The sequence below is a fragment of the Thunnus maccoyii genome, chromosome 23, assembly GCF_910596095.1.
Source record: "Thunnus maccoyii chromosome 23, fThuMac1.1, whole genome shotgun sequence".
Lineage (NCBI taxonomy): Eukaryota > Metazoa > Chordata > Actinopteri > Scombriformes > Scombridae > Thunnus > Thunnus maccoyii.
Genome location: NC_056555.1, coordinates 23,051,743 through 23,063,950, shown reverse-complemented (window position 1 = coordinate 23,063,950; position 12,208 = coordinate 23,051,743). Strand labels below are relative to the sequence as shown.

Below are 12,208 nucleotides of genomic sequence, written 5' to 3'. Positions count from 1 at the left end.
ATTTATATTTTCATTTAAATCACTTATCATAAAATCTAAAGGTTTCTAAATCTAAATTAACTTTTGCAAGACCACAACAACTTGTCTGCTTGGAAAAAATCAAAAACAAATGTCCTCTTAAAACATATTTTACTTCCTTGAACTGTCTTTTATTTCAGTTTTCAGTCCTTTCAAATTTTCTTGTTTTATTTTGTACTGGAATTGTTTTTTTTAAATCTGTTTTTAGAATCAAATTATGATTTGTCTGTTTTAATGGGTTTTTGCTGTGTGTGCTGTATGAACAAAAGACCGTTTCAAGTTCCTGATTTAAATCAAAATCTTAGTTTTAGTCTTTATTTCATTTGACAGAGTTCTCGTTCGGCTGCTTGTGTTTCGACATTTAACGTTTGACAACTTCTTTTGTTAAATGAAAAACGTTTTAGTGTCAGTGCAGATTTTATATTACTTTTATAGATTTATTATCAAAAAACTTTGAATTAATACCCAGCCCTACAACTAATACTCCTCATAGTATTACTGCTACTGCTAATACTACCTCTAGTACTACTACTAGTACTACTCACCTCCAGCTCTCTGAGGATGCCGCTCTGGCCACAGGTCTCCAGATCCTCCAGAGCCTGAGACCAGAAGTTCTCCTCCTGGTCCGGTTCTGTCCCGTCATGCCCCACAGTGAACCTGGAGGAAAGGTCAGAGGTCACGCTCAGAAAATCAGAGAGAAGAACAGCCTGATGAGTGAACTTCACACACAGAGGAGGCTGGTGACGGACACGTCATGCTGGTGTGAGTTTTCGACAGGACGGGACATGTGCAGTTAGAACATACACCGGGTGTATGTGTCTGTCTGTGTGGCAGGGGTCAAAGGTCACCAGGTAAGGGTTTCTGCTAGAGGTCAGTGGGGTGACAGAGGAGTTTGTGGGGGTTAAAGGTCAAAGGTGAGGGTGGTACCTGCTGTCAGTGATAAGGCCGCTGGGCAGATTACAGGCTCTGCAGACAGAGACACACTGCTGTTACTGCTGTTAGCACACCGCTAGCAACTCCCATTGCCGTGAATAAGGGCCGCTAACGCGCTAATGTATTATGTAAACAGCAGCTGTGGGAAATGTAGAAATGTAAAATTGACTCGCTGATAAAAACTCTCTCTCACCCTCCGAGTGGTGGGCGGTCCCAGTCATCGTCGCTCAGACCCAGATCTGACAGCGGATTGGCTCTCTGGCGAGTGGAGGAAGATGATTGGCTGTTGGTTGTCTTGGCGTTGCGCCACTCATGGAAGCTGTACACTGACGACTGAAATGGTGGAGCTACACACACACACACACACACACACACACACACACACACGCACAGAAATACTTTAGTCATTTGTAGCAGCGTTATCTTGACTCTTGAGAGTGAGAGGTCAGAGGTCATCTCCTACCCGGGCTGGTGAAGCTGCTGTCCATGTTGGATCCGTCCCAGGACTCCACGGCGCTGTCGACGGACGGCAGCGTGCTGAACAGTCTCTGGCTTGACGGCGGTGCAACCATGACAACAGGCTCCTCCTCGCCGTCCTGGTTCTCCTGGCTAAGCCCCGCCCCCAGCCCTGAGCCAATCACGCAGGACTTCGGGCTTGACACTGCAGAAACATAAAGTGCACTTATTGTATCATTGTGAAAGAGACGTTTGTAATTCAGCGGATACATTTTTTTGAGCGTCACAACCCCCGCGAAATGACTCGTCTCACTATAAGAATTAAATCCGTTCAGTCCGATCACATTTCAAAAACCTTGAAGAGCCGCATGATTGAATTGTTTTATCCTCATTCAAGTTAGCCGGAGGGCTAAACCGGAAGCAGTCGACTCGGCCAGCGAAAGTCACTAGAGCGCTTGCTGATTGTTTTGTTCACACACTAAAACATGCATATACTTACCGTACTGCTTTGGCTCAGCAGTCATTTTTAATCTCTTTGCTGGCGCCAGTAAATGTAACTATCACTGCGGTAGAATGAAATATAAAAATATTTATCACAAGGCTGGACGTAGCTAAGCCCGGCAACTTTTTTACATCCAGCTTGTGTGTGTGTGTGTGTGTGTTTGTGTGTGTGTGTGTGTTTGTGTGTGTGTGTGTGTGTGTGTGTGTGTACGTACGCTCTCCCTGCTTCTTGATCTTCAGTGTCACCGTCTCTCCGGCCTGCTGCAGCAGACTGATGGCTTCACTCAGAGGTTTCCCCTTCAGACTGCTGCTGTTGATCGCCAGGATACGATCACCTACATGGATCGCACCGGTCCTACACAACAACAACAACAAACACACGATCAATACACTCGTGTACACACAAGCCAGGTTCAGGCCATCCTGCAACAACTCATGACAAAATCACACCGAATAATTAAATATAGAATTTAAACATATTTTTAGCAGGTTGAAACTATCTTGGGATAATGTTAAAGATTAAAGATAGTTGTACACAAGTACAATGACAATAAAGCTGAATTAAATTCAATTTTATAAATCAAATCAAATATAAAATAGAAGTCTTAGACTTATAAAGAAAATGATGTAGAAATTTTATTATTTATCAGCAGCAGAGGGCGACGTTTTATTCTTCTTCACTGTTTGATTTTATCTTTAATTCCTGCAGTCAACGTGTAATCCACACAGCAAGAAAACGTTTCACTGTTTCAGTGTGAAATATCAACAGTCGTGAGTCTTTAATGGTTATTTTTATATTATTTATATGTGTAAAACAATACAAGACACACGTGTACTGTAACATTAATATGTGTGTGTGTAGCTATGTGCTTGTGCATATGTATATATCTGTATCTATGTTTTACATTTCTTTTGTAAAGCACTTTGAGCTGCATTTTATGTCATGTCTATAAATAAAGCTTATTATTATTATTATTATTATTATTATTATTATCATATAAAAGTATTTATTTAAATAAATATTAAAAACATAATAAGTATTGAATATAATTTAAAAATAAATACATAAACTATTAAATAAAAACTGGGAACAAATAAATACAGCATTCATTGCACATCGTGTATTTATTCATATGTGTATTATTTTTTTTACTTATTTTTACTTTATTATTTTTAACTTGTTTTTAATATTTAACATTATTTGTGTATTTTATTTTATAAATACTTTCTTCAACATTATAATATAAAAGTATTTATGAAATAAAATATACAAATAAATATTAAAAACAATCAAAAATGAATACATAAATGAATAAATAAAACAACTTGCAGATTATAATATTTTTAGATTTAATAGCTTTTGATATTGTTTGCATGAACAAGATAATTAGGAAGTTAGTTACTCAATTAAAAATAAAGTGGGAAACCAGTTTAGGAGGTAAATAAATTATCTTAATTTTTTTGGTGTAAATTTTCCCAAAGTTTTGGTTGAATATTGATAAAAAAGTCTGGTTATTGTCTCTTTAAAAGAAGACTAAAACACACCTGAAAGTCCTTAGAATAAGATCCATGCATGATATCAGAAATGATTAAATAATAATAAGTAGTAGTGTGAGTAGTGTGCGTAGTGTGCGTAGTGTGAGTAGTGTGAGTAGTGTGCGTAGTGTGAGTAGTGTGATTAGTGTGAGTAGTGTGAGTAGTGTGAGTAGTGTGCGTAGCGTGAGTAGTGTGCGTAGTGTGAGTAGTGTGAGTAGTGTGAGTGAGTAGTGTGAGTAGTGTGAGTAGTGTGAGTGAGTAGTGTGAGTAGTGTGAGTGCGTAGTGTGAGTAGTGTGAGTGAGTAGTGTGAGTAGTGTGAGTGCGTAGTGTGAGTAGTGTGAGTGAGTAGTGTGAGTAGTGTAAGTAGTGTGAGTAGTGTGAGTGCGTAGTGTGAGTAGTGTGAGTGAGTAGTGAGCGTAGTGAGCATAGTGTGAGTAGTGTGAGTGAGTAGTGTGAGTAGTGTGAGTAGTGTGAGTAGTGTGAGTGAGTAGTGTGAGTGAGTAGTGTGAGTAGTGTGAGTAGTGTGAGTGAGTAGTGTGCGTAGTGTGAGTAGTGTGCGTAGCGTGAGTAGTGTGCGTAGTGTGCGTAGTGTGAGTAGTGTGCGCAGTGTGAGTAGTGTGAGTAGTGTGAGTAGTGTGTGTAGTGTGAGTAGTGTGAGTAGTGTGCGTACCTCTCAGCCAGCCCGCCCTTGCTCAGCGAGGAGATGATGATGGGGTCAAAGGGCTCCTCGGTGCCTGAGATGGTGATTCCCAGCGGGCCTCCGTACCGCTGCAGCTCCACCGTGTAGATGATGCTGCCAGACACCTCCTGCTCATCTGAAACATTTATTAAAGATTCATTCAAAACCAGGTGAACTCTGGGTAACGGGGGAGCGCACGGCACGACGGCAGGTGTCGGCTAAAGATATGAAGTTTATCCTGAAGGTGGCGCTAGAGGAGAAGCCAAAGGGTTAATAAAGGAATGTATACTGAGGAGAATTTGATTAGTTTTTAAGTGTCCTTGAGAAGCTTTTATGGCTCTTTGCAAAGCTCCAAAGGCGTTTTTAACAAAGTTTGGGGGGTTGTTAATGGGGTTTCAAGGGTCCACAATTAGTTTCTGCGTGTGTCCTCGTCGTACTTGAGGCGGCTCTAAAGATGCCTGATGATGTTTGTCACTGAAAACGTGTAGGTATCCTCTCAGATGCTTTCAGATTTCTGAAAGGTTCCTGAATATGTTTTAGATATTCTTGAGGAGGTTTCATGGGTAATTGATTAGTTTTTAAGTGTTCTTGAGTAAGTTTTAGGGGTCCTTGAGATGCTGCCTCCTGATTCCATAATACAGAATTTGCTTTAAAGTGTGAGCATCTCCTCAGTTTCCTTTATGAAACACATTGTGGGACAACAGTGTGCTATTGTACTCCAGGTGGGACATGGAAAGTAACTTCTAAACTCCTTTAACGAGAGTGTTTTAGTAAACAGATAATATAACGGTTAATAACTATAACTGTCTGCTTCAGCTGCTGAAATATTAAAAGTCAATGAAAATATGCAGAAGGGACCTGAAGGAAACAGAAAGTTAAAGTTGTGTAAAAAACATAACAGATTGCTGCATTGGTGCTCTTCAGAGAGCTCTGCGTGAGCCACTTTAACACATCTTTTAAACTGCAGGTACATCTCAAGTCTCTTAATTTATTTCTCCTCGCCTGAACCAGGAGATGTTCCTGATGCGCCATTTTGACAGGCGTCCAAAGTCACGAGAGCGGCCTTCACGGAAGTCTTTTACCTGCCAACACGCCCCCTTATTGGATATCAGTTATTGATTGGACGCTACAGCTGATCAGACTGATCTGATACATCACTGCAGTTTCACACTGCAGTTGGAGACAGATTACAGATTAAATTTAAGTGTTTCACGCCCAAGTTTTATGTTTATTTGTTTTCTGATTCATCATATAGTTAAAAATCTGTTAATTGTCGGTCTGATCAACAAAAGAAGCATAAACAACTTTCTTCATTTATAAGAAAGATTTTTTTTTCATGATGTTATTTCCTCCATTAAACTGTTTCCTGCTGACAGACAGACTCTTCCTGACTTTAATTTGATCCATAATAACAGTTAAACACATTTATATTTTACATCCTTTATCGTCATTTCCATTCAGTCACATGTGAGGCTGAAAATTCCTGAGCGTCCGGTTTGATATGAGTTACATCATTTCCATTTGCCCTGAAACATTTAGCCAAACACATATTTTCCAGTGTTCAGGAGACACCTGATCATATTCTGGGTTATTTAATGACAAATTCATTATCAGGAATTGGGACGCAGCTATATGCGGCGTTTCAGACTGACATCAGCTCTGTGTGAAAAAATGCAGCCCTCCCATTCATTTATATCGGGGCATTGCCGCCACAGATGACTCGGCAAAAAAAAACGGCCGATCACATCCATGCAAGCACGTTGAACACCATGAACGCAGTATTTGACTGTCAAGCTCGCGACCGTCATGACGAAAGATAAAACAGCTGCCGCCCTGATAACTTTGCAGAGTTGTAAAATCCTGTCTGTGAGTGTTACAAACCGTTGTGTGACGTTTCGGCTTCTGATAAGTCTTCAAACGCGTAAATCTGCAGCTCTGACACAACGTCGGGGTTGCGTTACGGTAAAAGTTGAGCCCCGGTTCAACTTTTTTGCCGGGCTGTTTGCGGTGGCACCCCTGCTGTGTAAACACTAGGGGTGTGCCCGAATACAAATACATTATTCGGCAAAGCACAGATAGTGGGTTTTATACGAATATTTGTTTCATACAAATATTTTAAAAATTATTTGTTGAGATAAAGCTGAGCTACTGACGCATGCAAAGTGTTCCCAAGGGACTCTCCATAACCTGTTGTTCCCCTTCTCCTTTCCACAAAGTTAATGTTGTAAAAAACAGGCAATAAATGAAAAGTGCAAAGCAAGAATCACCTTTGAAGTTCCTCCCTACACATTACATGGTGTGCTGTCTCTGTGTTATGGGTGTATAAATACTTAAAGGTCTGTCTGCGATGAAACAATGAGTAAAGCTTTAGCTCAGTAGTCAGCGCAGTCGTCTATGATCTGTTCGAGACCCGGTGTGGGGACCTCCTTCATAAGGTAGTTTATTCATGAACACTTATTATAACACTTTAATTTTCTAAAATTAAAAGTGTCATAAAAACAAAAACAGGATTTTTAAGCCTCTTTCCACTTTCATTCGAATACAAATACAAATACTGGGCAATACCCCCATTCAAATGAATGGGAGTGATGGGTGATATCGGTCGCCCCACTCCAGGCTGCAGTACGAAACAGCTGAGCGGAACAAACATGATTTAGCTTCGATTAGATCTTTAACTCCAGCTCTCACCGTACAACTAGAAACATGCCTGGAGAATATTCTGCACTGAGTAGTGAATTAAAATCTGAGGATACCAGAGTTGTCTTCGTCTTTGCGGATCTTCAGTTTGACCAGCTCCTCGCACTGCTGGAGGATCTGAACGGCCTCCTCCATGGAGCAGTTCTCCACTCGGATGTTATCGATAGCCAGCAGCTTGTCTCCAAGCTCCAACGTTCCCGTCCTAAAAAAAACCAAAACAAAACACAGAAACATGTAAAATAAAAACAGATATTCTATAGTGTTCCTGTTCTGTTAAACATGAGGTACAATAAACAGATGCTAACAGAAGCTCTTTAAATCAGATTTTCTGCTTCACACTTCAAAACACATGACCTACAAACCACAACACACGCACACACTGACCTGGACTATTAGCCCAATTAACCAACCAACTATAGACAGCTGACCGAGCTTCAAAAACAGCTGACACTCGTCTATTCCAGCTTCTGAACATTACCTGTGTGCAACGCTGCCCTTCTTGATGTCAGAGATGATCAGAGGATCACCTGGTTTCCTGTTGGACGGAGCTGCAGACAGACACACAGACAAATAACTTCACCCAGAAACAGAAGTTCAAACGCAAAAAACTGTAAATAATTTAATCTGTTTACTCCATGACTAGCTATAATGATTAAATGTTAAAAAAGAAAAATGAGATCAAACTGACAAATGTTTAACACAACTCGAGGCGGTCCAGGCTGAATATATAATGAAGAAAAACACTCAATCAAATTAAAATTTAATTTCCCAGACGTGTGCACATGATGTAAGGCAAAATTAAAATTAAAATCCAATAATTGAATTTTAATTTTCATGTTTGGAAATGCATCATCGCTTCAAAATCAGAGGAAAAAATAGTTTGAGTTTGAGAGAGTTTGAACCACAATCTCACCAGGTGACGACACAAAGCAGCTTTCTAATTTCTCTTTTAAAGTTTGTGTGAGCGTGAAGCAGAGAGCTTCTTTTTTTCTAAGACGTTTGATCATATTTTACTCATCTCTAATAAATCCTCCTTCTCAATTTAAGGCTTTAAATGGATTGGCTCCACTCCACATATCCAACTACTCTGCATACTCCATGAAATCCTTTACATCAAAATCCCAACCTCCGGACTCCACTTCTTATGGAGCCGACAGGAAACTATATGATTCAGAAACAAATCAGGATAAAAATAATCTAACTTTACAGGCTATTTTGGCAGCATTTTTTCTCATTACTTGCAGTCACACCCACAACAATATACTGATTTTTAACTAAAGCAGTACTTGAGAAAACCCGCAGCAGCTGTTCCTAACTAAAACCTCGTTATTACATTAATGCCAGATTTATGTTTAACACTGTACATGGTCCCAATAAATAAATTAAAGCTGCAAGCAGCATTGGTCAGGACCTCGCACTCTGGCCCGTCGGGATCACATCATATTGCTTTTTAAAAATGAGGGATATTTCTTACAAGTGTGGTGTGCTTTAATTTTGAAAGTTTGATTGACAGGATGAAAATATTCTGCAGGGTGAGACATGTCTGTCTTGCTCACACCTGTGTCATCAAAATTATGCAAGATTTGGGCCCATTCACTTGAATTTCAATTAGTAGATTGAAAACTCTTGATGAGTTTGTGTGTAAAACAAATTATTTTCCTAATTTTCATCGAGTCTATTTTTAGAAAAGGAAATATTTTTAACCCACATGACCTGGTCAAAGTTTGATTGACATGTGTACTGTCAGGTGTGTAGAGACAATAAGTAACTGCAGCTAGACACAGAAAAATACTCATATATTTGAATAGAGAGTGTGAGTGAACCCACACTTTTTTGAACATTTACCGCTTCCGCATAGTTTTAGATACAGACTTCATTTGAACTTTAAATGAGTCACGAGACTTTGACCTACAAATCTTGAATTTACATGTTTTTTCTATCTTTTACTGTTTTTGAGATATCAGAGTGTGAGTTTTAAAGTCTTTTCTTGCTCCTCCTGTGATTTTATAATGAGTGTGTATTGCGGAATGTTTCACAGCACTGAGGGAGTGACATCACCAGGAGCAGTTGGAGAGGAGGATTTTAGAGTACGCTTTTTGTGAAATATCGTCATAAATCCCATTACTTTGGCCAAATCTTACATTAAAAATTATATTTTTTAGTAGGAAATTTCGTTGAGAATCCATTGATACAGGTTTGAAAGTGGTCAGACTTATAGTTTAGACGTCAGAAGCCTCTGTTTGACACAAAGGTCATGCCTCCCCATTATTTTACATTGTAAGGTGTGATGTGGCACTGCAACTTTCAGGGCTTATAAAATCCAAACTCTTCGAGTTATTACAAAGTTTTTAACAACTTTTTTCAGCATAGTGTCATAAGTCACCTATTAAAGCTTGAAGACTATTTCATTAACGCCCTCGGAGGAGATAGCGTTTGTTCAGAGGCCAAAATTGGGGTTAAGTCTTATTTTGAAAGGCTAATTGCGGACTTCCTGTTACATTTAGGTCAGGGGTGTCAGTGTATGATTTGTAGGTCTTGATGAGACGAATAATTGAGTTTTGGTTTGATCTCTCTACGACATTCCTACAGGCTGTGGTGGCCATTTTAGTTACATAGGTGGCGCTAGAGAGCACATTTTGGCACTTTAGGGGTTAATTTTTACATTTTATCAAATTTTTCACCAGACCTGATGTGCGTGCCAAATTTGGTGAGTTTTTGAGCATGTTTAGGGGGTCAAATTTAGGGTTTAAGTGGTGTAATAATAAAGAAACAAACAAAGAAACAAACACACAACAGTAGTCCTCTGCCTTTTGGGCTCGGTCCCTAATAAGACTATATATTATTTTTGTCTGGTAAGACAGTTCCACCTCCCAGCATGAGCAGCACCAACAACATCACTCCTCTTTCGTCTTGGTGTGTTAAAAACTCTGAGCACATGTTGGTCAACGTCACGGAACAATGTACGAGGTGAGAGAAAGTAAAATATATCTTGACATGCTGGTCTTTTTTGTCGGGATGTCATGAGGCGTCGGTTGTCGTCCACTATGGTACAGATATACTGTTTCTACAGTGATGAAACATGCTGCCGACCGTTTCCATTACTGTAATTACCGTGATTATCATGGCAACTGTTCAGTGAACAAAATCCAAGATGATCATGGTGTGAAGTAATTTTACTGTATTTTAGGTATAATAGTAAAATTTCAGGTAATTCTGATGATTATCGTGATAATAGCGTTTACTGTGATATTTTTACCAACGATAATCGTGGTGGGAACATTTGATAGCAGCACATCCCTATAATCTACACGGTTTAACGATGAATTGTCGTGCCTGATGTCCATTTTTTGGTCCTGGATGTCGGTTCTGGCCATTACTGGGCTGAAATCGTTAAGTCTGAACCTGACATAAGTGTTTATTAAGTGCAGATTTACGCATCACTTAATTAAAAGCAAGCAAGCAAAGTTTATTTATATAGCACCTTTCACAAGCACCAGTTACAAAGTGCTTCACAAAGAAATAAAATAAAATAATATAAAATAAAGTGAAATAAAAATAAAATCAGAATAAAGAAAAGCAAAGACACCAGATAAAATACACAAGCCGAGCAGATAAAATGGACAAGTTAAGATAAAATAGCACATACTACCCAAATGCCTGTCTGAACAAATGGGTTTTTAGCTGCTTTTTAAAGGACTCTACAATTATCCAAGGACCTTAAGCTTGTTGGAAGACTATTCCAGAGCTTAGGAGCTGCTGACTGGAAGGCATGATCTCTCTGGGTCTTAAAATGTGTACGAGGTACACTTAGAAAGCCCTGGGTGGAGGATCTCAGAGCTCGACTGGTGCTGTAGGGGTGCAGAAGGTCACTAATGTACTGTGGAGCCATGTAGGACTCTATAAGTGAGCACCAAAATTTTAAAATGAATTCTAAAATTTACTGGAAGCCAGTGCAAAGAGATTAAAATAGGAGTTATATGTGACCGTCTGTTGGATTGTGTTAGAAGCCTAACAGCAGCGTTTTGGACAGTTTGTAAGTGTTGTATGGAAGATTTATTAAGACAAGTAAAAAGAGAGTTACAGTAGTCCAAGCGTGATGAGATAAAAGCATGTATGAACATCTCCATTTCATTTCTTGATACCACAGACCAGAGTTTGGCTGTTTCTCAGGTGAAAGAAACATGATTTAGTTAGCGTCTTAACATGCGCTTCAAAACTCATGGATTGGTCGAAAATTACACCAAGATTGCGCAGGCAAGACCAGGAAGATGAAGATAAGGCACCAAGGTTCTGCCCGATTGCTGACTGAAGATTGTCAGGGCCAAAGATCAGGACTTCAGTTTTGTCTGCATTTAACTGCAGAAAAACCAGTTGCACCAAACAAACTGGTTGTTACTGAATATTTGCAGCAGCTACTAACTGCAGGTGGAGCTGTTGTCTGAGCTGCCTGAATGAACCAAGTGACAAAACTAACGTTAGCTTACTGATATCTGACAGATGGGAACCGTCAGGACCCTTTAGGCCTAAAAGAAATCTAACTGTAAAAAGCATTTCTTCTCGTTTGATTTTATTCATTTTATACAGTTTATATTCTCAAAGTCATTTACCATAAAATCCAAATGTCCTTTAGTTCAACGACAATTTGTCTTTATTGGAAAAATCAAGTGCAGATGAGAAAATAAACTTTTATACCTCAGACTTTGTGTAAAAACATTTTTGCAATATTTCGAGATTTCTTTTGAAGATCTGGAGTTTCCACTCCAGCACAAACTGAAAATGTGAATAAAAACAGGTGGATAAAGACACACGAGTGAGTCTTGACTTACAGCTGATGGTGATTCCCAGCTCCACTCCCGGTTTCTTCGGGAGCTTCACGTGGAACGTTCCTGAACTGGGAATAACCGACTCTGAGAGACAGACACAGACGGAGAGATGGTAACACGAGTTTAAAGGCAAACAATTGTTCACTTTTTAACATTAATTCACACAGAAAGTATAAAAAATTAGGTATTACATGGCCAGAAGTATGTGGACATCCAAACATTACACTTGTGAGTTAATGTCTGACATGTAAATCTGACATTTAACTAACTATATCTGTAATGTTTTTCAGTGCTTTTGCCACTAAATCTGTCCAGGAGATCCAGTAGAACCAGTTAGAAGATAAGACTTTATTGTCCCAGAGGGAAATTTACCTCAGACACACAATGCTGCTGCTTTACCAAATAATTCAACAGTACTATACATCGTATATATAAATACATCCCATTAATACTGTGATAAAAAGTACAATAAATTACACATTCCCACATTCATAATACAGAACAGAACACAAACATCATCAACATCAACAACAATAATAATAATAATCAGCCCATGCTACTGTG

The 12,208-nt window shown here is 39.1% G+C and overlaps 1 protein-coding gene across 6 annotated transcripts in view; it reads right to left on the bottom strand.

Moving 5' to 3' along the window:
- Nucleotides 1–12,208, bottom strand: part of grip1 (glutamate receptor interacting protein 1) — a 74,390-nt gene that overhangs the window by 8,080 nt on the left and 54,102 nt on the right. For 5 of the 6 annotated variants that reach the window (XM_042402818.1, XM_042402815.1, XM_042402814.1 and 2 more), the window contains exons 14-21: nucleotides 11,648–11,728; nucleotides 7,300–7,369; nucleotides 6,878–7,023; nucleotides 4,116–4,260; nucleotides 2,124–2,263; nucleotides 1,415–1,612; nucleotides 1,145–1,298; nucleotides 564–675 (exon numbers count right to left, since the gene is read on the bottom strand). In XM_042402818.1, the coding sequence (XP_042258752.1) occupies nucleotides 564–675; nucleotides 1,145–1,298; nucleotides 1,415–1,612; nucleotides 2,124–2,263; nucleotides 4,116–4,260; nucleotides 6,878–7,023; nucleotides 7,300–7,369; nucleotides 11,648–11,728 (1,046 nt within the window). Of the gene's footprint in view, nucleotides 1–563; nucleotides 676–945; nucleotides 985–1,144; nucleotides 1,299–1,414; nucleotides 1,613–2,123; nucleotides 2,264–4,115; nucleotides 4,261–6,877; nucleotides 7,024–7,299; nucleotides 7,370–11,647; nucleotides 11,729–12,208 lie in introns of all 6 variants that reach the window. The other variant, XM_042402819.1, reaches the window with a different exon arrangement.